At 36.1% G+C, this 27,029-nt stretch overlaps 1 protein-coding gene across 13 annotated transcripts in view; it reads left to right on the top strand.

Annotated features, from left to right (window-relative positions):
• Nucleotides 1-27,029, top strand: part of dysf (dysferlin, limb girdle muscular dystrophy 2B (autosomal recessive)) — an 88,076-nt gene that overhangs the window by 54,431 nt on the left and 6,616 nt on the right. For 7 of the 13 annotated variants that reach the window (XM_028039159.1, XM_028039160.1, XM_028039163.1 and 4 more), the window contains 11 exons: nt 1,834-1,845; nt 3,621-3,719; nt 8,007-8,135; nt 8,233-8,388; nt 8,466-8,557; nt 11,263-11,433; nt 11,516-11,658; nt 16,119-16,258; nt 16,335-16,423; nt 19,520-19,615; nt 19,710-19,851. In XM_028039159.1, coding sequence (XP_027894960.1) covers nt 1,834-1,845; nt 3,621-3,719; nt 8,007-8,135; nt 8,233-8,388; nt 8,466-8,557; nt 11,263-11,433; nt 11,516-11,658; nt 16,119-16,258; nt 16,335-16,423; nt 19,520-19,615; nt 19,710-19,851 — 1,269 coding nt within the window. The remainder of the gene's footprint in view (nt 1-1,833; nt 1,846-3,620; nt 3,720-8,006; nt 8,136-8,232; nt 8,389-8,465; nt 8,558-11,262; nt 11,434-11,515; nt 11,659-16,118; nt 16,259-16,334; nt 16,424-19,519; nt 19,616-19,709; nt 19,852-27,029) is intronic. The other 6 variants (XM_028039171.1, XM_028039169.1, XM_028039167.1 and 3 more) reach the window with 1 other exon arrangement.

Below are 27,029 nucleotides of genomic sequence, written 5' to 3'. Positions count from 1 at the left end.
AAGTGAAATAATCTTCCAGTGGAACTAGTATTTTGTTTTTAATCAATATTGAGGAATTATTTACTTGAAACAAATTTGGAAAGATTTTGTGTTTTTTGCAGTTCTGAGTTTAAAAGAACGCAAAACATCCTAAAATATATTCAGATTCACTGCAAAAACAAAAAAATTTGCAAGTATTTTGGTCTCGTTTAAAGGGCAAATATCTTAGTTTAGTCTTTTTTCAAAAAAAGAGCTTGTTTCAAGTCATTAACTTCTTAATATTGATAGAAAATACTAGTTCCAGTTGCAGACTTTCACTTATAACAAGGCAAAAACAGATCTCAATATTGATAGAAAATACTAGTTCCAGTTGCAGACTTTCACTTATAACAAGGCAAAAACAGATTGTTATAAGTGAAATAGTCTGCCAGGAACTAGAACTTTGTTTTTATCAATATTAAGAACTTATTTACTTGAAACAACCAAATGTAATTGGTAAGATTTTTTGTTTTTGAAGTGTTTGATTGTTTGAATGGCTGCACAATGACCTGCAACATATGCAAATTCCTTAATATTGAAGAAACAGTTCTAACTCCTTTGGCAGATTATTTCACTTTTAAATTAGGAAAAATGTCTACAAACTATAATTTTTTTCATCAATTTTAAAGAATTATTTACTTAAAACAAGCTCCTATTTCTTGTTGAAAAGTTACTTATAAGTTAGTTTTGTCTTATTTCAAGTGTATTAAGATATTTTCACTAGAAACTAAACCAAAAATACTAAAGATTTCCAGTGAATCTGCATGTATTTCAGGATATTTTGCATCCATTTAACCTGTCAGAACAAGTATAAACACTGCAAAAACACAAAATCTTACCAAGTATTTTATCGAGTATCTAATGCAAATACACTTGAAATTAGACAAAACTAACGTACAAGTAATTTTCAGTAAGATAAGTCAGCAAATAAATGAATTACTGACTTGTTTTATGTCAGGAATTCATTTATATTGATTAAAAGAGAAATTATCTTTTTCTGTATTTTATGTTTTTGTGTCTTTAAAATGGCATTTGAAATGTTTTAAATCTTTTATGTCACATTGGTAATTTTAAATAGTAAACAAACTCGGATTTGATTGGATTGGAAATAATCTGCCAGTGGAACAAGACATTTTCCGATTTTACAAGCTAAAACGTCTTGTTCCACTAACAGATAATTTCACCTATGACTGGACTTTCATCAATATTAAGGAATTATCTACTTGAAGCTCCTGTGTTTTGCAGAAAAGTTAATTGTAAGTTAGTTTTGTCTTATTGGAACTGTATTTAGACATTTGCAGTATAAACTAGGCCAGTTTTTGCAGTGCGACTTTTTGATAGCTCAGCAGTTCTTGTTGCCAGTGTGAGCAGATCATTTTCTAAACTTGATCAGCTCTAAACTTTATGACATTCCCGCTTGTTTCAACTCATTATTCATCTCTGAGGAATCACATTAAATGAATCAAAACGACAACCATCCCAGCCTCGACATTTCCAATCGAAGATCTGCGTTTCACCCTCTGAACAGAAGGACATTGTAAGACCTCGGCATGACTCATAGCTGTAATAGTAATACTTTAACAACCTTTACTTTCATGCCAGCAGTCATGTTGTAATAGAGGGATCACTTCATTTTTCTCCCCTTAATGGTGCATGTTTTTATTTTAGACTGAAATCCTTAATGTATTACGTGAATGAGAAATCAGGATATCTGCTTACAAAGTGTTTGATTTTACAGCTTCAATGTGTTCAAAATGGGATTATTCCTAATCCCATATGTTTTGTTTTCTCTTTTGCTGTTAATACGGACACTAGATGTTACAGTGGGTAAGTCTGTTTGTTTATAAGACTAAAAATGTTAAATATTCAAGCGGGAACACACTGTAAAACAGCAGTGCAGCATTTGTATTTATTATCTTCCTTATTTATTGTTGTTTTAAAGTGATTTGCGAAAGTAGTGTTATGGAAAAAAACTGTTAATGTGAACATCACTCAGTCAGGTTTATCAATATAATGTGCATGATATGAGAGCCACAAAATCAGACACTCTTGAACAACCAAAGTCAGAAGCTAACAGTTAAGCTAACAGGTACTCAGAGTCAGACTAAAAGTTATTTATATTGTAACTAACAAATACAATCTACAAGTATTCAGAGGCTAATGAGTTGTTAGGGTGAAGATAACAGCTACTTTATTAAGCTAACGGCTACTCAGACTGATGAAAACGGCTATCAGACGCAGAGTGATGCTAATGGTTACTCACAGTGAAGCTAACAGTTACTCAGAGTGAAGTTAATGTTTACTCAGAATATAGCTAACAGCTACTCATTTAGAAAAACTTTAAAAATATTTCAGAGCAATCTTGTTTTTTTTTGCAGCATAACATTGGTTACTTTATATTTTCTCCATTTCAATAATATCTACACTGTTAGGCTAACTTTAGTCGCTGTAGAAGCTTACAATGTTTCACTTATTAGCTGAATTGACTGACGTTTAGTTTGCAACTTTTCTCTAGCATTTACTTTTACTACTAGTAAAAGTAAAGTAATATTTACTGCAGTAATCTAAATATTGTCATATTTAGACAATATTTAGATTGTAAATATTGTCATAATTAGATTACTGTGAATATAGAAAATTTTTTTTTCCCCCACATTTTTTACTCTATAGTGAAAAATCTAATAGATGTTTCCACTTATAACAAGTAATTTTTCTCCATGTTATAAGTGAAATAATCTGCCAGTGGAACTAATACCTTTTAAATGAATATTAGAGAATTATTGACTTAAAACAAGCTCTTGCTGAAACTGATACATTAAAACATTTAATGTGCAAAACATTCTTGGTAAGATTTTGTATTTTGCAGGGTATCTCCTATTAGTTTTCTGTCATTGATAACCAGACAGTAGGAAAACTAAAGTATTGAAAAAAACTCAATAGTTGTATAAGAAAAAGTACAATTACCATTGTCTTCATCCATAAACAGTTGGATTTCTTTCTTTCTTTCTTTTTTAAAATAATATGGTTCCTCTGGAGCACAAGTTGGTTTCCACCCACTTCCCATTGCAGTGTTGCCCTTTTCCATTGCATCAAATCTCCATATACCATGACCTTAATGCCATAGAGCCACCAGAGACAGTTTTTACTTCTGTTGACGTGAGTTGGCCAACTCCGTCTTGCTATGTGATCACTGGAAAAATCCTACACAGCTCTAGAAAGAACAACAACAGGACCTTCAATATGTTTGAAAAGTCAAAGGTTTTTGGAGAAGTTCAGCTGTCAAGCAAATTCAGACTTAATGATTATGCAAAGCCCTGTTGGACCCAAGACGTTTTGGTGATTGAAGGGATGTCTGCATGTTGAGATTACATCAGTCAGCAACACAGTGAGGAGAAACCGGGGTTGAATTCAGGTCTGGAACTCCACAATGTGTATTTTGGATTGAAGAACATTCAGGGAAACCAAACAAACCCCAACTTGTATGAGACCTTGAAAAACTTCACATAAATGTAAGAAAATACAGACTTTCTGCTGCACAACCTCTTTAGTACACCTCCTTCCCCTCAATGTGTCGTTTTCTGACTCTGAACATTTGATTTCAGGGAGAGGAGTCCATGGATTGGTGGAGTAAATTCTACGCATCCATCGGAGAAAAAAACAAATGTGGTACTTACTTAGAGAGAGGCTTCGACACCCTGAAGGTGAGTGAGAGTTAATGGCTACACGGAAAGAAAAGCCTGAAATAAAACACTAAATCATCTAAATACTATATTATACTTCACATTGTTCTTACTGCAAGGTTTGAAATGATATAATTGTTGAATTACATGGTTTAAAATGAATGATTATTTCTAAAAGAGGAGCTGCCCCTGGTTGGTTTGTCTGCTGCTGTAGCTCATCTTTAAGGTTCTTTTGTTCAGGGATGATATTCAGTACCTTTGTTGTAACAAGTTTTTATTTGAGTTGCTTTTGTCTTTGTCCCAACAAGGCATTTTTGTCCAGCGCCTGTTGCTGACTTAATACTTTCTTCCTTTTTGGACCATTTTCTGTAAACTAGAGATGGTTGTGCATGAAAATCCCAGTAGATCAAACCATCTTGAAGAACAATACCACCTAATAAAGCACCTGGTGATCGTACTCAGTTAGTTTATTTTGCTCACCGCCCTGTTGTTGTCTGCTCGTTGGCTACAAACAGTAGTTCCCATGCTCTGTCGTTCAACGTCATCGTGATTCATCGAAGTGGATCCTTTCTCTGATCACAGCAGTGGGACAGATTCAAGGAAAAAGGCCACTTTCTGATGTCACCAAGGTCTAAAACAAACGATCACAGTGTCTGCCTTTGTCCCAGGAGTGTCCTTTCTCTTGCGTCGCCCACGCTGTGTTCAGCTTTCATCCAGATTCTCTTGGTCCAAACGATGACCTTCCCCTCCACCAGGACTTGAGGCATGGGTCACTCTGCTCGCCTGGTTCCCAAACAAGTGATTTATCAAGTCAGATTCTCCAATATTTCCCTCAATAGCAGTCTTGTTTTTTAACCCTTGTTTGTTTGCTCTAGCATCATTGGAAAGCTTCATTTTTGCACATGAAATGTCTCTGAAATGTCCTCAGCACTAAGCTGTTATTTTTAGACAGACCTTAACATAAGTACTTAAAAACACTGGAACAAGGCTCAACTACAAGCTCAACAAAGATCCCATTTACCTGGAGTGTACTTCCTAATTCACGAAGCCTAATAGGTGAATTTATTCTACCCGATTAACATTTTTGTGGCGTGTCAAAATTTTTGCTTCCAACACCACTGGACATTTTGATGGAAATGGGCAAAAAAAGACCAATTCCGTTGATACCTGGCCTCCTTTTCACCCTCGCTCTGCTCCTGCGGCGCCTGTTATTTTGTTCCAGTACGTTCTTATTTATGCCTGGCTGGACTTCCTCTCATGTTCCTCTCATTTGTTCAACCAGCTCTTTACCCACAACTCCTTCTGTCCCTGGAAAATGAGTTGTTATTTCCAACCTTTACCTTCCTTTAGACCAGAGCTGCCACCTCTTTACTCTTTGTCCGCCTGCTTTCTGTGACTTCCTCTGCCCTTTGACTAAATTTGTACCGGTACCATGGTTCAAATGGCAGTCTGATCAGAACCCTACAAACGACGACCTGGATATCCCACACACCAGAAGAAGTAAAAAGAGCTTGTAGAGGGTTACCTGCATCAGAAGTTCAGTGTTGGGCAGTTATAGCTAAAATGTTAGTGGAACTAATGTTTATGATTAGTGCTTAACAATTAGCATAGCTAACACTAAGGCACTAATAATTAGTTATACTAATGTTAAAGCGCTAATCAATAGTTCCACTAACCCAAACGCACTAATTACAAACATTAGTTTCACTAACTCTAAAGCACTAATAATTAGTTCCACTAACTCTAAAGCACTAATTTCAATCCAAATGATATCTGCCTTCAAAGACTACAACTCTCATGCACCACTTCAATTTTGACTTTATGATTTCATATACATATTCCATAATCCTCTTAAATATTGTATTCATGTTTATATCTTATTCTCTACTGTCCTTGTTTTATTTTGTCTCTGTATGTTTATTGTTTGTAATAATATTTGGGGGAAAAAAGAAACTGAACTGCTTATTTTGAAGTGTTCTTCCCCCACTTCAAAATAAGAGCATAAATATGAACATCTAACTACTTAATTTTTTTTATAGGCTTTATTGGCTATAGTGGCTTTTATTTGATAGTGAAATGACATGAAAGTGGGTAATGAGAGAAGGGGGAAGACATGCAGCAAAGGTCACCAGGCCGGGAATCGAACCTGTGACAGCCACGTCGAGGAGTAAGGCCCCCATATGTGGGTTGTGCTTAATCCCTGCGCCACCACAGCACACCTAACTATTGATTCTTAACAATCTATAAATTAAACTTCTACAGAGATGTAGCATTTTATTCATTTGAAAGTTTAGAAAACAGCCAATAATTTATCCAGAAAAAAAATGATTCAAGGGAAGCTAAAAAAGCCACATGTTTTCAAAGTTAGCAAAAGCGATAAACAGGAAATTACCTCTGCTGTTAGCAGATTAGCAGATTAGCTGGCATGCTCACTACTACAGGTTTACATACTCTCATGGATGACATGGATGCTATATTAATTTGGGGATTTTAAAAACCAAGTTGTCACACCCAGACGAAAGGAAATAGCTTGACTTGGATTCACTTTTGATTTTTGGAAAAAGAGTTAAAACTTTTCTTGGACTTGTCCCTAAAAGACTTGATGATTGACTTTGAATTTGGTGAAAATTATTTATGAGCCTCTCTGGTGGTGGTGGTGAATTGAAACTTTTTTCTTACTATTAATAGTTTAATATTGGATAATCATTGCACCTTGTCTAAATGAATTATTCAAAGCTCTGAAATAATTTAACAGTAATGATGAGTGCCTTTACCACAGCCATGCTTTGTGTATAATTTGAACACTTACCATTACTCTCAGCAATGACCTACTGTAACCTCTTAAAATCTAAACATCACCTTTCCCTCTTTGTGGCCTCTTTCCTGACATCTTTTTTGTCTTTTGTTCTGTTGTAAAGTCAGTTTAATATTCACTAATACCTCATACTACTTTTAAAAGTTATATCATGGGACTAAGGCAAGAGTAAATAGATGTAATGTCTTCGGTCGAATCTTGAAACCTTGTTTTTAGTGTTTTCTTTTCAGCCTCCCATTTAAAGCCTCCTTTGTGACGAAGATTGAGTTTTTCTTTGGCAGAATTTTTAGACTCACTTGTACAACTGATGCAACAAACATCCCTAATGAAAACAAATGAACTTTCTTGTAGTTTTGACACAAAGACGCCCCCGCCCAGCTCCGACTAACAGCGCAGACTATGTCTTATGCCAGCGCCAACGTAGTTCAGGCGTTTCTCTGTGTGTTCGCCTTTTGGCTTCACTTTGAGTCCTACAAAGACTTGAATTAAGCTGCTATGACCTATGAAACAATGTGGGGGCTTTCTTGGAAAACCCATGATCACTGTAGATAGAAGCAGCTAAGAGTTTAGTCAAAAACACTAAAAGACTAAGGCAAGAGTGTGAGTAGTTTTAACAGAAAGCAATCACAACTGTTTGGTTTCAGAACAGGTCTGTAAATTAGAACTATGTTTAAAAAAAACAATCTGAAAATACCTTATAGAATGGTGAGAAGTAAACATTTAAAAATACACGAGTCTTTACAACAATGGCTTGATGTCAGTGTGAATTTTGTACATTTTTATATTTCTATTTGGACCTCAACTGCTTCTAAAAACAGCCCAAGTGCTTAAAAAACACCCAGCAAGTTTTTGGTAATAAGTTAATGTTCTTTTTTTTGTTTTTTGGCATTTGGAAAATGAGACGTTTCAAAAACTTTTCGAATGTAACGTCCCAAATCAGTAGACATGGCCCGTCGCCTAGCAACCCCTGCTGAGCCCAGTCTGTTACCTAGCAACCTCAGTGAAGCCCAGTCCGTTTTTTCTTTTGGATTTTTAAAATGTTTTTTCCTGTCTGCAGCATCTGTTTAATTGTTTTTTTTGTTTGTGTTTCTGAGTTTGCGTCATTCATGTATTTGCTGTGATTTTTTGTTTTTGTTTTTTTGTCTCGTTTGTACTTGTTGGTTACTGTTGGAAAAAGTGATGGGGTGTTGTGATGGGGGAAAACTGTAAATTTTACTTGTATAATTGACACAACCAGTAAGTTTCTTGTTGATATTTTATAATGTCATCATTGAAACACACACAGACATAAAATTTCCTCATATGTTAGAGCTTATTGAGGGAAGGAAAGAATGCTTTCTTTCTTCTGACTCGTCCATTTTTTCCACTTTATTTAATTCTATTGCTTTAACATTTTTACACTTTATTTCCTACTTTTTTAATCTTGTTTTAGATTTCTTCTTTATTTTTGCTGTTTACTTCTTATTTAATCGCATCCTTCCCTTTAATTTCAGGTTTATGACCAGGAGTTGGAGAAGGTTGAAGGTTTTGAGGGTCTCTCTGATTTCTGCCAAACATTCAAACTGTACAGAGGAAAGACTCAGGATGAAGGAGAAGACCCTTCAGTGGTGGGAGAGTTCAAGGTAGAAGAAAAAATGGAGGCCACCTTTCAAGCTCTGATATTTGGTTCCATGTGTTTATTAAGTGAAACCCGTTTTGTGACCCCTCCTTTGTTATCAGGGTATGTTTAAGATCTACCCGGTGCCAGACGACCCGTCAGCTCATGCTCCGCCCAGGCATTTCAGGAAGCTGCCTCCCAACGGCATCGAGGACTGTCTGGTCCGGGTCTACGTCATCCAGGCCCAAGGACTGCAGCCCAAAGATGCCAATGGGAAGGTGAGTCTTTGATACACCTACCTGGAAACAGATTATTTTATAATTAGATTTAAAATGAAACATTCCTGTCTTTTTAGTGTGACCCTTATGTCAAGGTCACCTTGGGGAAGAAGACCATCAGTGACCATGAGAACTACATCCCCTGCACCTTGGACCCGGTGTTTGGAAGGTGAGTGATGTTCCTTTGCTCCGCCGGTTTGGAGAAGAAACTAAAGATTCATTAAGGAAAACCTGATCCATCCGTTCATCCATCCACCCATCCATCCTTCATCCTCCAAGCAATCATCCATTTGTACATCCTTTTGTTCATCCATACATCCATCTGTCCATCCAACCAACTATCCATCCACCCTCCAGTCATCCGTCCATACATCCATCCAACCAATTATCTATCTGTTCATCCTTCCACCAATCCTTCCAACCAACCAACCATGCATCCAACAACCAGTCATCCGTCTGCTCATCCAGCCGTCTATCCACCAGCCAATTATTCCATCCATTCATCCCTCGTTCTGTCTTTCTTTCCACCAATCCATCCATTCGTCCAACTGACTGGCTGTGTTTCTGTATTTCAAGACTGATCCCTGTAGGAATATTTACTGTATATTGTAATTCCATGTTTAGTATTCACGCCTTAGACATTGGCTAAAAAATCCCTCATAACATAGAAACTTGAGCCTGAAACTTAGATATGAAAACCTGGAGGAGCTTTAAAGCCTTGTAAAACTCTAAAATCTAGTATCATTAAATACGACAAACATCAGTGGGACAAATAGCTGTGCAATCTTCAAACCAACCATTTTTGTAACAATAAAAAGAAGAAATGCAATGTTAAAGTAAAGTCCAAAAGTTCCTGTTTGCAGTTTGCTCCATGCTATGGTTGCGTAACAGGAAATAAGATGATCTGGTCAGGTGAGGTCAAACTTTTAGCTTTTTTTGTTGACATTCAAAGCAATATGTTGAGTACTCACATTAGTCTTAGCACACCATCACTATGGTAAAACATGGCAGTGGCAGCATCATGTCATGGTCAGGATTTACTTCAGCGGGGACATGGAAGCTGCTCTGACTGGATGGAAAGACCCAAATACAGAGCAGTCGTTGAGAAAAACCTTCTGGAGGCACTTTACAGTTCTGTACCACATCCTGTTGGTCTCTCCCATTAACCCCCAATAAAACACATGGAAGGAGGACAAAATGGTCATAGGGGTATGAATATTTTTAGAAGGAAATGTATAACTTTACATCTCACCTACCTCTGAACTCTGTCTCATTTAATGTGTTCACTGGTGGGTGGATTTGCTTTTTCCAGCCCAAAGCATGACTCAGATCGAAGGCAATCTTTTCCATGAATACATCAAACATGCTAACAATGAGCCACTAATGACAGCATTTATTACATCACCTCCAATAAGCTGACAGATTTATCTTGTTCTTGTTAATTAGTCACTATATGCTGATCTCCTCATCTTTTCTTTTGTTTTTGTGTTGTTTTTCTGCCAGTAGGGGTCAGTATACACAAACCAATCAGATCTGGAGAGAGAGCTGATCACAGGCAAAAAGCACACAAAGTGAGAAAGCTAAGGGATCATTCTTTTAAAAAAACATCCAAAATAATAAATTGCATATCTATATCACATCATCTATAAACTGTCCAGACCTACAGTTTAATAATAGGTAGAATAAAAATGTTCTTTACTGGGTAAATTCAGGTGTAATCGCAGCATTAGGGCATAGAAGTTCACACAAAACAACTAAAAGGTGTTAAAAATGTCTATAAAAATAAGATTAAGAATAAAAATTTGACTGATAACATTCTGCACAAGATTATAACTTAAAAATACTTTGCAGTTATCAGAAATAGCATAGTCCAATCCGAGTCATGTTCCAAGATTAATTTTTTAAAAAATATATACATATTGTTCATTTTTATTTGCGCATTATTCTAATCTAACATGCTAACTCCAGAAAATTTACTAATGGTCATGTGGTAAAGAAACAAAGCAAAATGTGAATATTTAGTCTTTTTGGCCTGTGTGCATCCTTCTTTCTCGTTTTATGAAGGTTTTCCTTCTGTTACTAAATGCTTGGGGATGATGACTACCATCATTTTTTAGTTGTTAGCATAGCATGCTAATTCTTAATGTACGTGTGACATTTAAATGAAAAAGAGATAGAATGCTTTGCTATTAATTGTCAATATTACAACAGGGATTCCAAGGTCCAAGCATATCACCTTTTACAAGTCAGTGAAAGTTTTAATTTAAAAAAAAAAAAAGCAAGGGAGAGGCAAGTAGGTTTGCTGTGCTAGGCTGACTTTGACAATCTTAACATGTAGATGTGCTGCGGAATTTGGTGTGTTTAGTTCAGTTTAAAAAAAACAAAAACAAAGGGGACCTACACACAAACTCTCTGACAGATCATCAGTAGTGCAGGAGTTTTAATCAGCTGTGTTCAGATGATCACGTATTTAAAAATAAACATCAAGCCTGAAAACATAAAACCGTCCTGGTCATTGTGCGATAAATGTTTGAGTGTTTTTTGGTGTTGAATTCTTGTACACTAGTGGAGCTGTTCTGAGTCAGTTGCTATGGCAATGGGTGTGTATAGAGTAACTCACACAGATTGTTAGAAAAAAATAAAAAAATAAGTGGCTTTTAGTTGTTCTGCAATAACACCTAAATCTCCAGGTTTCATTTAGTTAACAGTTGTTCTACCGACTTTGGAGGGAAAGCAAAAGAATTGTCTTTTTGCCCTCCATTATTGTGTGCATGCACAAAATTTCTGGACGTAAACAACAACATTAGCTTCTGTTTGTGTTTCTGGGTCTCTGAAACAGAAACATTTGGTTCAGTTGAAGCTGTTTTTCTGCAGGTTGTTCGAGCTCAGCTGCTCCCTCCCTCTGGAGAAGGACCTGCGGGTGACGTTGTACGACCACGACATGCTCACCAAAGACGAGAAGATCGGAGAGACGCTGATCGACCTGGAGAACCGCTTCCTGTCCAAATATGGAGCCACGTGCGGCCTGCCGCAGTCCTACTGCATGTGAGTAAACACACCCACCTCTAACTGGGATTACATCTTCCAGTACTGCATTTTCTTACAGATTTTGTTTTTTAAATATTAGATCAGGGGTCAACCAGTGGAGGGATCAGCTGACTCCCAGGCAGCTGCTCTGCAGGCTGTGTGAACGACGAAACCTGAGGAAACCCGTGTATGAAGACGAAGCAGTCCGGTTCAGAGGGCAGAGACACACGGCCGCAGACCTGGGTGAGCAACATCCGCTCAAAATAAATCACAAAACGACTTTCTCTTTTATGACTTTATCATTCTTTCTTGATGTTTGTTGACATTTCATCCTGCAGACGTAGAAATGGTGATGTTGCCTTTCGTCTACATGTGAAAATGTGGTTGAAAGGTGAAAAGGCGTCTGTTGAACTTTAAATGTGGTCCAAAATGTGGTTGCGGTTGTTTAAATGGGCCGACCAAGCCTGAAGTTTTGAGGTTTTTATTTAGGCTGAATTTGGCTGGGACCTTTTGGGAGAAAAAGTCAAATTTCAACATTTTATTTTCTGGTCTAACCAAAGATAAGGGCTGACAGACCTTAAACAGATGTAAAAACAATCTCCATTGACTTCCAGTGTGTGTAGTTGTTTCTATAGTTGTTCTTACAGCTACTTTTCGGTTCCCACCACAGCATTTCCATCAGGTTAAAAGGCCTTACCCAATCGCTATGCACCTCTTTTTAATGCCTTGACTCTGCTAAACAGTTATTACTGTGGTTATCAAAAGACAAAAATAGTAAAAATATGACAGGAAAACAGAAGTACAACTGTAAAAAGCAAAAGTGGAGCCTTCTTCACAACCAACAAGAATTCATCAAGTGGTTTCTAGATGGTAAGCTGACAATAAAACACTTTTTTCCAGCAGCCATTGTACACATTATAAAAAACTCCCCCATGTTTTAAAAAAATTAATTAATTTGTTACAAGTAATGAAATTACGTTTATTCAAGTGAATATATCAAGTTTATTAAGTTGTCATGTTACACAAATGCAAATAAATTAATTTGGTAAATTTCATTTTTTAAGTTGGGGCTCCTTTCTATTTTTTCAGTCCATACAGTGGTAAAATCAGCTGACCAAACGTGCTAGAACGCTGCTTGGGTTGCTAGGTAACGGGGCTGGGCTAGGCTGGGGTTGCTAGGTAACGGCGCAGTGCCCATGGAATGTGACAAAGTCAGAGATTCACATTATCTTTATTGCTATTAAACATAACATCAGGGATACAGCGCAGAACAAAACTATGATCCATATCAGGTCACAAACAGAAACAAACTTTAAAGAAGGATATGATAAGAACCAAGAAGTCATAGTTTCCTCAAGTCTGAACCAGAAGCAATCCGCACCATCTTAGTAGTGAAGCGCAGCACAAAGCTTAGATGAAAAATGGCTTCGAGATGAACAAAAAATATGCATTGACACTCTTGATCAATGTTTGAGAGAAAGACGTTGGACCAAAATTGCTAGCTATTTCAGACTAGACTTTTTTTATAGATAATGAAAACATGCTTGAAATTCATGGACACATACAATCCCGTGTTTCAGGGGCTTTCTAACGTACAAACTCTTCATGTGAATAACAAGCTTCTGGTGACTGGCAGAGTGAGTACATGTAGCAACATACAGTACATGCAGGCTAATGTCTGCCTTAGCTAGCAGATAAAAGCTACATTAGCTAAGCTAATTCTGCTAGTTTGGCAGTAAGTACTACAGTAAATATCACTGACATTTATCTCAGTATTACACAGAGGTGGATAGAGTACTCAAGTAAAAGTTGTAATGCACTTATGTTGTTTATAAGTTAGATAAGAACGAGGGGAGAGCTAGTTCTAAGCTTGTGTTTTATCTAGTGTTGTCATAGCAACTGCCTACTAAGATGGCCGTCAGTTATAAAGTTACTGGAAACGTGAGAGCTACTCATTTGGTTTTTGAAATGACTCATTTTCCACATGCCAAAAAACATGAAGTTATTAAAGTGCTTGGTCTGTTTATAGACCAAAATGGAAGTATAAAAATTTTAATTTTCCATAATAGTTCCACTTTAAATCAACCAGTATGAAGTTGACCCTTCATCCTGACCTTTTTATTTCACTTTTTCTTCTATTAGTTTCAGTTACTGTTGACAGAACAAAGCAAATACGTATTTATTATCATAGATTAATCTCAAGAAATCTCTAGTAAGCAGATTAATTTAAGCCCTGATGCTCCTTTTTTGTGGCTCGGCTTCTTCCTCTTCCTCTTACTTCTGTTAGGAGCTGAGGAGGAAACCGCTGGACCACCTGAGGAGCAGAGCCATGAGATAAATGTTCAGGATCCATTTTGGCCCCTGAACCGAGGCCACACGCCCTCCAGGGCCGCCGGCGCGCCACGACTCGAGGTCATGGCTGTCAGTTTGGTGATTTATGGCGCAGTCGTGTGTGTGTGTGTTTGCCAACATCCACATCGCGGTCGCCTGTCGGTCAGCGAGGAGCGACGCCACGTTCTCTTTTCACGGTTGTCGCGGTTACCGTGCGTCAGCTCACTGCCCGCCGAGCGGATGCGCTAACAGGACGTCTCCCCTTTTTTTCCGACTTATTTTGTTCCACCATCCAGCTCAAGTTCATTTTTCATGATATCCATTTGGTTTTGGTTTCTTTTTTTCACTCCACATCCAGAATTAAGTCTGGTTGAAATATTCTTTCCTTCCTTTCTCCTCCATCATGGCTACAAATATTACACTTTAAATCTGAACTAAAAGCTAAATTTATGACCCTCAGGCTCACATTTCATTATCAGCTCTGAAAGTAAAACCAAAGCTCTTTAGCTGATTAGTTGTTGGTACCAATTTGTTGGAGCTTTTTGAAGTTCATTTGAAGTTTATTTTATCTTTATTGGTTCCCAAGGACGTAAATTTCCCAATTTCAAAAAGAGATTAACAGTAGAACTGAGCATTATTATAAATAATACAACTGTTAAAACTCAGAGAAAAATTATAATGACTGGAATAAAAAATGGAATAATGCAAAATAAAAAATTTATAAATAAATAGAAAGAAATGCAAAGAAATTATTAAAAGATCATTATAATTAAAGAAGTACACAAACTAATAGAGTAGTATTCAACAATGATGGATGTATCTGTTATAACAGAGTTGATCAACCAGTCACTAAAAATAAAATCATATCTCATGAGTTTCACGTAGTCGACCCAAATTTGCCGTCTTAAACTAAAATGTTTGGTCTTAAATCTATTTATTTCCATTGTTCACACATTAAATGTTATATCCATTCAGTAATCTAGGGTTGGTTTGTTCTGTAATGATTCCTGTCACGATAACAGAATTTTCTGGACAATAAAGTGTCCCAGAAATTATTGCGATAAACTATAATATTGTCATTTCCAAGGATTATAATGGTAATGGAAAAATAATGCAGGAACACGTTCTCATAAATGAATAAACTTGAAATTAAAGTAAACATTTAACACTGGAATATCCAAATAAATAAATTAAACAACATTAATTATAAAGTCTTTGTAAATAAAATTATCCCTAAAAATGTTTAGGAGAGACCAAATTGAAGACTTGTATCATCTAGTTTTTGGTAGAAAGAGAAAAACAAAAAATCATGTAAATGGGAATTATTGAGCTTGTTTTAATTTATTATGCAATTAATAAATTTACTTATTATTTTTTGACACATTGAACATCCAATGTGTGGCTTGGGTTTTCTTCCAGAACTTTCCAAAACTTCACATGGAAAACTCTTCCTGTTTGGTTCTGCAGTTATCTAGAAAAAACTCTCTTGGACTTTCCCAGTTTTCTCACCTTAATCAAGTTTATCAAGTTAGAAAACAGTTTTGAATCTTAAATTAAATATGAAGGACTAAAATAAAGTGACACAAACACATTTCTTTCTCACTGTCTGTAGTTAAATCAGACTAAACCTTATTTGTTTTAGGTAAGGTAATGTTATTTATATAGCACATTTTCAGTAACAAGGCAATTCAAATTGCTTTTCATGAATGAAAAGAAAATACAAACTAAACATCAAAACCGAAAGAAAGACAAAAAGGTAAAAGTACAAAACTACATATTGGTTTCCCATGTTTAATAAGAACAAATAGTCCATAAGTTATAAACTAGTTGGGTTTATCTGGATTCTTGTTCTGATAAAAATAAATGTTGGTCCCAGTTGTCCTGGGTTCAGTTCTAGATTTGTGCAATATAAAGCTAAGTGTTGGTTTTGCATGTTTGATTCTTGTTCATTGTTAAGTTTGTAAACTAATAGCAGTTTCTCTATGTCTTGTTCCTATATTGACAGTATGAAGCTTAGGTCAGTTAGATCTGATCAAAATTAGAGAAACCAATCAATAAACCCAAACGGAAGTATAAAAATGTTCAAAATGTGGGTTTTATTTCCTTTTTTCCTTTCTCCTCTATCTCCGGTACTCGTTTTCCTCACCGCTCCCTCCTGTCCTCCTCAGTCTTTCCATCCTCTCCTCTCTCAAATGACTCAACGTTATCGGTCATAAACTCTCGACATTGACCTCAGACATTCATAATTTCACTTCTCTTGGAAAATTCCTGCTTTGGTTGAGACACAGAGACCGGTCAACGTGAATAATGAATTAGTCCTGCCCCAGTTCCTACTGTTGACCTTTCTAAAACCAAACTTTCGTGTGTTTCAGATGACGGAGACGTGTCCAAGCGATACCTCGGTCCACTCAAGGAGCGGCTGTCCCTTCACATCTTGAGGAAAATGGGCCTGGTACCCGAGCATGTGGAGGTCCGACCGCTTTTCAGCCCGCTGCAGCCCGACATAGAGCAGGTAGCAGGCACGCTCTCACCCTGTAGCTTCAGCTGTGATTTGCGCTTCCTGACTGGCTGCTGGTTGTGTCCGTCAGGGGCGACTGATGATGTGGGTGGACGTCTTCCCCAAGTCTCTTGGACCGCCTGGACCCCCGTTCAACGTTACGCCACGCAAGGCCAAGAAGTAAGAACCAAAAACATAAAGCTCTGGGTGGCTTCACACAGAGAGAAGGCAGCAAAATGCTAAAGAAGCTGAATTCATTGAAAGTTAAGTGGAAGGAAAAAGTGTGGTGAGCGCACCAGAAAGAGGAAGAACAGCCAAATCCATCCAGGATTTTCAAATTAAAAGCTGGATTGTGCAGCAAAATTTTAGTTTATGGTTTTAAAGATTTTAATAAACATTTCCAGAGGTCATCAAAGGTCAGCCAGAGAGTAGGCCTATCACAATAACAAATTGCCGGACAATAAATTGACCCAGAAATTATTGTGATAAATTATATTTTAGTTGTTTTGACATAATTTTTAAGTAATATAATGGTAATCACATTAAAACACATTCTCAAATATTAACAAACTTTAACTATTTTGAACATTTAACACTGAAACTGGAAGATATTTTCAAATATTCAAAATAAACAAAACAACAGAAACAATAAATAAAATTAATTATAAAGTCTCTGTAAACAAAAATAGCCTTAAAAATAAGAGGCTAGTTGAGGCCAAAACACCAGACTGAAGACCTTTATCATCCAGTCTTTGGTAGAAAAATTAGAAAAACTACAAATCAGGCAAATGGAAATTATCAAATTTATTTTAATTCATCATGCAATGAATTGATTTATTGTTTATTGTGATAGCCAGTCCACATTTATGAAGTCAAATGAAATATGCTGCTAATCAGCTGTGCTATTTTTGTGCAGCAAATGTTTTTGTTTTCTTTTTCTCTTTTTTTCCCACCTGCTGCAGAGTTTACTGACACCAAATCTCTTCATTTTGTAAATGTGGCTGGTTGACCTTTGATGACCTCTAGAAACATTTATTAATATTGTTAAAGCCACAGCGACACAAAAATAATCTACATATAATATGATTCTCACTTTCTAGAGTGTGTCACAGAAGATATTTTTATTCTTACCAATGTTGTAACTTTTTTAGGTTTATCTGTGCTTTTAATAACATTAAGACACATTTTATTTTATTTTTTTAATTCAGTTGCCTTCAGGTTGGTGGTTTCTTCTAAATCAAATCATTTTCTAAATATTTTAAACTTTAAAATTTTGCTGTAGGCTTGGTTTGAACTTCATATTTTATGCTTCTCTTTATAATTATTGTTGTGTTTTTCTACGTGTTTTCCATGCCCTGGGTGACGGTAAACAACTGGCCCTTTGAGGGCTTAATAAAGTTCTCCGGACCTGGTATTCTTACTGCTGCTACTAAAATGGAGTTTTTCTTCTGACTCAGACGTAAAATTTGCTTAAAGTTTGTCCAAAACAGCTTCTGTTATAGGAAAAGTCTAATATATAATGACACATTTTTCCCTTCAGGGTACCACAAAGCATTCCCACCGCATAACAACAGTGTGGTCTTTGTGCTTCTGGGATTAAAATGTGACCATTCATTACTTGTCAAAGACAACTTTGGGTTTTGGTGAAAATCTTGTTCGTTTTATACTGAAGTCTTTGTGGCAGATGAGGGAATTTCATCATTTAGCATCGCGCAGAGTAATTTTCCTATTATTTAGAAGGAAACTGATCCCTGTGCAGTTAGAACTGGTGTTGTGGATGTTGTAAAAAAAAAAAAAAATTCCAGCTTTCCTGCCCTTTTAACCAAGATTTCTTTTTAATTTTTTTTCTATTTTCAGATAAATAGTCTCTGGTTCCTCAGGTGGCTCTAATAACAAAGTCAGTTTTTTAACAATTTTTTGGTTTATTTACATTAAATTTCAAGTACTAGATTTTTAGATGTGTTTTTGTTATTAACCTGAAATTTAAGTGCTTTTATATTTTGCTAAATGTTAGGATTTATTTTTATTATAAATCCTAAAATATAAAAAAATGGTGGTTCTTTAAAAACAACAAATTGCCTGTGGCAATTTGTTGTTATATAAAAATTGCATATTTATATCAAATTATATGTTGTCTTTTTTCAAAAAGTCATGTGACATTTTGCAGCTCTAACCAAGTTTTTTTACTGGCCCAAGAGTAAAAGAAAAATGTTTCTTCAAAAGAAAAAAAGATAATTTTGACAATTTGACCACTTTTCTATGTTGAATGTTGTAGAATTGTTTAGAAAAAAAGCCTCTGTATCACAGTTGATAATAATAAACCCTTTATTCATGATGTTACAGTGGAGTCAGTTCATCCTTGTCCAATTTTATCACAATAATATAAAAAATATTTTTGCTTCTAAAAGATTCTAAATTAAGCAGAACCGAACAGTTTCTATAAAATTTATATAAGTTATGGTATTTATTTTAAAATTTGGTAAATTGGGGTTAATCTGAGACCACCAAATGAAGGCAAAGTGCTATGTGTTGAAAATGCATCAACAGGCATTAGTGACCTCTTATTTGTTTACTTTAATCTATGTTCACTAATCCAAGATTTTAAAATGTTTGGGTTTCAAAACCATCAAAACGTTCAAGTCTGATTATTTTTTTGCTGTTTCATTCTATTTTAATGAGATGCCAGAGAACTAATGTCTGCCGACTCCCCAGCTCCTCTAGACTAGCAGCAGCAGTTAGCAAACACCTGGTGGAACTACACATCTGCAGATGTCCTACAAATTGTTGTAAATAGCATCATGGAGAAGTATTGTTGTGATGGAGAGTGTCTGTTAGGGTAGGAGCTTCTTAAAGAGACAGAGACCCAATTTGGAAAGTCAAATTTCTTTTACGTCATATTAAATATATAAGGCATATTTATAACAACTGAAGGTAAAATAGTTTAGCAACTAACTCCACTAATGTTGCTGGATTGAGAGCAATAAAAACAAAACTATCACTAGATTTAGTTTGTGTTTTTCTACTTCTGCATAAGTCCAGCAATGAGAATTATTATAACTGCAGTAATTCTAATATTTTGTTTTAAGTGAAACTATTTTAATCAATTTATTCTGTTGAACATTGAAGGCTATGCGGACCTTTCTACTTGAACTTTGATGATTTTAAAAAATTTTAACGTTCTGGAAAAGCAGCAGAAATTAGCAACATTTTTAGAGTAAAGGATATTGATTCCTCATGTAACTCGATCAGTTCCTGAATCGCTTAGTTTTCCTGCAGGTTCTTCCTGCGTTGCATCATCTGGAACACCAGCGACGTCATCCTGGACGATGTCAGCGTCAGTGGCGAAAGGATGAGCGACATCTACATCAAAGGGTACGACAGTTTGGTTCAGTTCTTCCTTTTTTTAAAATTCTGTTTTATTTGAGACGTTTGTTGAGTTAACCAGAAAACTGCCTGCGTTTTTCAGTTGGCTCGACGGACATGAACACAACAGGCAGAAGACGGACGTCCATTACCGCTCACTGGGCGGCGAGGGAAACTTCAACTTCAGGTTCCTGTTTCCCTTCCAATACCTGCCAGCAGAACAGCTCTGCGTCGTCGATAGGAAGGTAAACCTGTCATAAAAAAAGTTATTTTAATCTAAAAGAACCAATTTTTTCAATAATCAAACATTTCCAATCAGATTGAAGTTATGTATCCAACTCACAGTGCGTTACTATGTCTGTCATTGTGTTTAGTAAATATTATTGCTTTCCTCTTGCCTGTACAAAAAATTGACCCAGAAGGTATTGTGATAAACAACAATATTGTTTTTTTGACACCATATTCAACTAATATAATAATAATTATTGCTTTTTAATGCAAATATACCCACTCAAAGACAAAAAAATCACATTTTCTAAAGAACACGTAACACTGGAACTGGAAAACATTTTTAATATCCATAATAAACAAAACAATAATTAAAATAGATTATAAAGTCTCTGTAACCAAAACTGCTTTTCAAAAAATAGCAGTTTCCCTGTCTAAGTTTTCCCTGTCAACTTAGACAGGGAAAACAGGCAAAAGAGGCAGGTAATGTAAGCTAACTACTTCGTACTGGGTGTTAAATGTTTGCATTGTTTTTCAAAATGGCGGCTATTCAACAATACTAAAGGGGAGCAACTCTTTAATGACATTTTTAATTTATCATGTGATTAATTGATTTGTTGCATCTTGGGTAGTAATGTAATTGTAACTAGCCCCGGTATAAAAGGGAAACAATTCAAATGTGGGCGGAGCCAGGAGACACTGGGGGCGTGGCCAAAACTGGGGTGGAGCAAATGAAGCACTTAACTTGAACACTTTGTAGCTATACTTAACAACTTATAAAAAAAACAACTTGTGATGAATCAAGCAACTTTTTTCTTTGTTTTTTTTGTAATTTCTATCACATTCATTGATCACAGCTTTACCCATTTAAGGTCGTACATGAGTATAGAACCGGAGAGTCCAAGTGATTTTGTCCATACTCCCTTTCTGGTATTTTCTTTTAGAGACTATTACTAATTTTCATTGTGAACAATAACAAAAATGAACAGAATTGAACAATAATGGGGGATTGCACCATCTCGAGCTATAAAAAACACAAGAACATACGTACAAGGGCAGGGCACATAATTCACAAGAACAATCAAATGAAGTCAGATCTAGTTGGTTTTACATACTCAGTCCATTTGGTCCAGATCTTATAAAACTTTCCTTTTTCAACTTGGAGGGAAAAAGAAATCTTTTCCATAGCATAAGTCTGGTAAACAATTTCAATCCATTCATCGATAGTGGGTGGATCCGGTTTTAGCCATTTCCTTGTGATGGTTTTCTTACCGGCTGTCAGTATAGCCAGCAGTTTTTTGTCTTTATTGGTCCATGTGTCCAATTGTAAGTTGCCCAAGTACAACGTTTCACATTTGAATGGAATTTTTACATTGAATATATTTTCAATGTGTTTGTGGAACTCACTTTTTTCTTTGTTATTGAAGACTTTCATGGTGACCAAATATTACAAAACTAAACAAATTGGTCAAAATTTACAGATAATGCATCATTCCAGTAAAGAAGTTGGATGATATCCTCTCTTTTCACTTTGTTAACATTTTTGACTGATTATTTTACAACATTAATTCTTTTTGCATTTTACTAGAAGCTCATATTCAACAACGTTGACTAATTAAGCAATTTCCCCTTGCGGATCAATAAAGTATATATTCTATTTCAACATGACAACTTGATTTAAGACACACTCTTTCATGTGTGTCTTGGAAAACAAACACATTTACAACACATTTCTTGTTACGTTCCAGTTGTAGTCGGAAAATGGGAAATTCCAACTTCCCAGTGGGAAAAATCAACGTCAATTTGTGACGACTTGTAAGGTGGACTATGTGATTCAATGTGGCTGCTCTTTCTGTGGGCATTTATCGTGTTATCATTTATCATAATAAATTTCTTGATAAGAATTGATTTATTGCCACAATAAATTCCAATTATTATTTAAAGAACCCCAGAATTGTCAGTATTGTTGGTCAAATTAATTTCAAATATAAATTAATTTGAAAATATGATTAAATGCAGTTATTTTGTGTAGTTTAGTGACAAAAATAACACTTTTCTATATGACTAGTGTCCTAAAGGAGCATAATTAAGCTTTTTACAAGCATTGTTTGCGTTTGTGAGGCTTTAATTGAAGTATTATGCAATCACAAACATATAGTTACCTAAAAAAGACCAAAAAAAATTTGTTATTGTCACGTTTATTATTACCATAATAGTACAACTAAATATTTTGACAGATTTTTAACTCCATTTCACCCAGCACTATTTAAAGTCATGAAATCAACTTATTCTGTGTATAATAATAGTTTTCCCATCTATCAAACTACACAGTTTAAAACTCTTGCATCAAATTTGAAGAAACTTTTGGAGTTGCAGCAAGGCGCAGTCAAATCGACAGAACATTTGCTGCATGTTTTTGCCGTTTTCCCTCTCTCCCCGTTTTCATGTCTCAGCGCCGTAATTAACAGCCACTGTACCAACAGCAGTCCAACCATCACATCTGCAACTGTGATAATACGACAGCCGCAGAACGCGGCGGTAAATTAAAGGTAGACGTTTCATAATATCAGGAGTTATGGATCAGAGAGCTGAGTCAGACTGAGACAAGGTCCTCCCTTCTCGCTAACTAATCCACTGCTGCCTGCAATTAACAAAAATAATGATGTGACATTTCCACAAGGAGGAGTGGATGCCGCTGAAAGCCCAGAGACTCAACAAAAACATGCAGCGAGGAACTAAAACAACAGCAGCGCTCCGAAAGCTGGAACAACCAGCCGGCTGTCATGTGCTTTGCTTGGCCGGACGCCGAGCTTCTTTAGCCGCTCTCTGCCGACGTGTTTTACAGCGCCGTTCGCTCACTCTCACCAGCATCTTCAATCAGGGAGCAGCTGAAAAGACAACGGGGAGTTTTAAATGAGACTCTGCTGGGTGGAGAGAGGCGGCCAGAAATGGAGTCCATGGAGACAGAAACCTCAGAACGAGGGATCAGTGGTGTAGCGTTGGTTTTACGACTGGATCTACAGAAATCTGGAGAAACTTTTTATCATATTTGAAGATAATTTACCTTAAAGTTTTATATTTTCTATTCATTATCAATCACTTTACCCAAATATCTCCTAAAAACATTAAGGGTGATCTATTGTTGTTCCTTGAACAAGTTAGGACACGTCTGTGACCTATCTGGCTCACCATAGCTTTTTATGTGGCCCTCTAAAGTCTAACAGGACACCTAAATGTAACCTTCAAAATAACATTTCTGTTCTTAATATTGTTTTATTAATCAAACTGAATCAGTTTTTACCTGCATGCTGCCAAATTACATCAATGTGAAAAGATGCTCAGTATTTAACTTTAAGAAGTATTTACTTAAGGCAGAAATGGCTATTTATTCAGGTTGTAGCAGTTTAACGGGTTTTATCAGTGCATTTTGCCACAACCAGCCCTTTGAGGACATTTGTGATGTTGATGTGGGCCAGAATGTAAATTAGTTTGACATCCCAGGCCTATACAAAACATATTCTGTGCATTTTTGCACAGAATCATTCTTTTTTTTTTTTCCAAAACATTTTTATTAGAATTTTCTGCTATATAAACATACAAGAAAAGAACATGAAAAAGGAGAGAAAAAAAAATTAACACAATGCCGTCCCTCCCTCCACCCCAAAAATAATAATAATAAAGAAAAACACACAAAACCCCAGGACTCACTATCTACACAAAAAGAAAGGAAAGATTGAGTTTACATGTCACATTGTTCGATGAAATATAGGAAGGGGGACCAAATATTAAAGTCTTTAAGTTTTCCTTTTGTTATACAAGTCAGATTTTCCATTGCCAGGTTGTTGCTCAGTAGTTTGATCCATTCATTAATCTTTGGTCTTTCTGGGTTCCTCCATTTCAGAGCAATCAAATGTTTAGCCTGCAAAAGGCAAAAACTCACAAGCTGCACAGAATCATTCTTAGATACATTTTTTTTTTTGCTCAGTTCTGCCTATTTTATGATGTCTTGTCACTTTAAATCCAAATAAGCTGCTGCTGGCCTCAACTTTCACACTACCACAGGAAAATGGCTGCAAACAGATGCGCAATTATACAACAGTATATCTTTGAAAAGCAGAAGTGGATAACCATGTGGTTCCTGCACAACCTACATAAATGCAGCAAATGGTTTCTGGATGGATACTTTGGTACATTATTATTATCAGTACTAGGACTTTAAAGCGACTATGATAACGACTGAGTATATTCCAAAGAAAGAACCACTGACTTGACAAGCTGATAACATTGATAAAGAGAGAAAGATAAGGAGGAATAATTGGTTTCTGGATGGTAAGTCTTTTCCAGCAGCCATTGTACAGCGGTAAAACTATTTAATTTCCCTTCGGGATCAATAACGTATTTTTGAATTTGAAAACTAGGAGTTCTGTTTCGGTTGCTAGGCAACAGACGGAGTTCCGGAGAGGTTGCTAGGTAACGCCACAGTTCCTGTCAGTTGTGACTCAACATTCAGGAGGTTCTTTAAACATTTTAAAAACACCAAAAAACAATAACTTATTTCCAGAAAACAGCTGGATGTTTGTTTTTTTTAATACCTGGGAAGTCAAAAGAGAGTTTTGCATAAAGGTCAATTTAAACTATTTTATTTTTGTTAGTATTGGATAATATTTTGTATTTTTTACATCAATCTTTTATTCAAACTGATGCTTCCTCTACAAATCTTCTCCAACGATCAATGGGATCTCAGAGAAGGAAAAAAAACAAAAAAAGATGGATTGAGGAAATGCTGGAGAAGAAGTTCCTGTACTTAGGACTCTGGCAACACCAAGAACGTGATTTATGTTGTTCAGCATTGTAGAGAACAGTTTCTCAAACTCACCTCAGCTGCTGCTCATGACAGCGGTGGAGTAATAACTTAATGTACTTGGACAGAGTTTGTACTCAAACCAAGCCAGACGTTGAACACGCTTTGCCAAGGATCTAGACATTATTAGCTTCATACACACAGAGGGTGTTATGTTTACTCTGCTGTTTGTCTCTATTATCGTCAAGTGTTGGAGGCTCTGGGTGTTGGGGAACACAGCAGAGCAAATTAGATGGACTGACACAAATTTTATTGTTTTAAAAAAACAGAAACAATCTAATATCGCTGTCTTTTCCTGGAACAAGGCTGCAAGCAATAAAGGCAACATTTGTTTTCCTGGGTTGAGAGGAGGATGTATGTACGAGAGCAACTTTACAGATTCAGCTGATCAACACTAAGATAAAATAGCAAGAGGTGAGATTAGCAACACAGTCAAAAGTGGCTTTAAGTAAATATTTTAATATTACATTTAGCTGCACAATATATGGAATAACAGTTGCCATCACAACATTGGTGTGCGGAGTGTCAAACTCACAAAGAACAGCTTTTAAATTGTCTGTTTTTAGCACCATGTTAACACTCACGACAAGCGGTGTAAGAAAGGAGAGGAAATAACACTGAGTTTTGATTAAACATGTAAAAAATTTACCTTTTCATTCATATTAGCTTATCTCTGGCTAGCAGTTAGCTTGATTTTGTCCATTAGCTTGACGCTAATACTGTTTTTGAACTGATTGAGTTTGAAAATCCTTTGATTTGCTAATTGTTTTGGAGCTAGCTAGTTTAAAAAAATGCCAGCTGATAATATATTTTTGCTTTATTTTATGAGTTCAAAAACAAAATGAGCTTAATAGATACATTTACAGGATCCTATGTGCTGGCAGCCATATTTGATGGGAAACTTGGTTTTGTTTGGTGGTCTTCGACTTTCCCAGTCAGAATTCATCAAGGTTTTGTTCTTATTTTCACAACTGTGAATTTGGAAAACTTGACTTCTCAGGGCAAAGAAAACACACAAAAAGTAGCTGTTAGCTTCACTATAGTAGCTGCTGGTAGCTGTTTGTTTGGCTCCAAGTAGTTGCTGATGAGCAGGTAGCATGAGTAATTAGCAGTTAGCTTAGCTCTGATTGTTACAGAGCTTGACTTTGAATAGCTGTTAACTTGACTCTAGTTGCTGTCTTGATTTTGAGTACCTGTTAGCTTGACTGATTGGTTGTTAGCTGTACTCCAAGTACTCAAACTAACCTGTCTCTGGTTACCAGTAGTTTGAGTCTAATTAGCAGTTGGCTTGATTTTGATTAGCAGTTAGCTTGACTTGTATTATCTGTTAACTTTACTCCTAGTAACGTTGCTATCGTGTCTCTTATTAGGATTAGCTTGACTCTGATTGGTAGAGTCAAGCTGCCTCTAATTAGCAGACAGCTGGAGTCTAATTAGTAGTTAGCTTGACTTTGAATAGCTTTTGACTCTAAGTAGTTGCTAACTTGACTCTAATTAGCTGTTAGCTTAAATTTTGCTAGCTGTTGGATATGTGATGAGGTTTCTTGCAATAGAAGGCTGAATTTGATGGTATAAGTCCAGAAATCTTCTATATATGTTGAAAATTGTAGATTGTCAGAAAATATTGTGCAAATCTGATAATTATGTTGCGTAATTAAGATAGTTGGTCCAAAATTCAGCAAAAAAAAATTGTTAGTACTAAGAGCACAGTTGGATTAGGCTTTCCTTTACGCTGAAGCAACAACATAAACTAATAATTGTTCAAAACTTCAATAAAATGAGATCAGAGCATAATTTACAGCTGTATTTTTAAAATATTTGTGGCAAAGTAGGGAATGTTTTGAATACTGAACCATCCTGAAATTATTACGTCACACTGGTAGGTTGCTAAGTGCTGCTCTTTGCTTTGTAGAAAACCCTGAATAATTTTAGGAGTAGCGACAAGCTGACATTTGCTACAAATCACTGCAGATCCATTTAAGTCCATGTGTGAAAACCAATATTTCTATCAACTCGACAGCCGGCAGAGTGTCGCAGATGGAAGGAGAGGAACCTTGCAACAGAGTGAAGCCGATTAGCACCATGATGAGACTGGATCAGATCCTGTCTGGCTGTTTAGATGCAGGATCCTGGATGTGACTCTACACTCATAGGCAGAAACAGTGATGTCAATGCAGCGCTGCTCCAACCTGAAGGAAGGAACGTTGGACCAAAAGAAAACATCAGGACAAAAATGTCGCCCAAACACAAACTTTTATTCTTTTTCTGACCTGAGAGCAGATAATCAATCATTAAGCCATGTTTGGGTTGGATTTTCCTTACAGCTTTAGTGTT

Source organism: Xiphophorus couchianus, chromosome 14, assembly GCF_001444195.1.
Source record: "Xiphophorus couchianus chromosome 14, X_couchianus-1.0, whole genome shotgun sequence".
NCBI classification, from domain to species: domain Eukaryota; kingdom Metazoa; phylum Chordata; class Actinopteri; order Cyprinodontiformes; family Poeciliidae; genus Xiphophorus; species Xiphophorus couchianus.
Note: the sequence above shows the minus strand (reverse complement) of the source record. Positions and strands in the feature narration are given on the sequence as shown.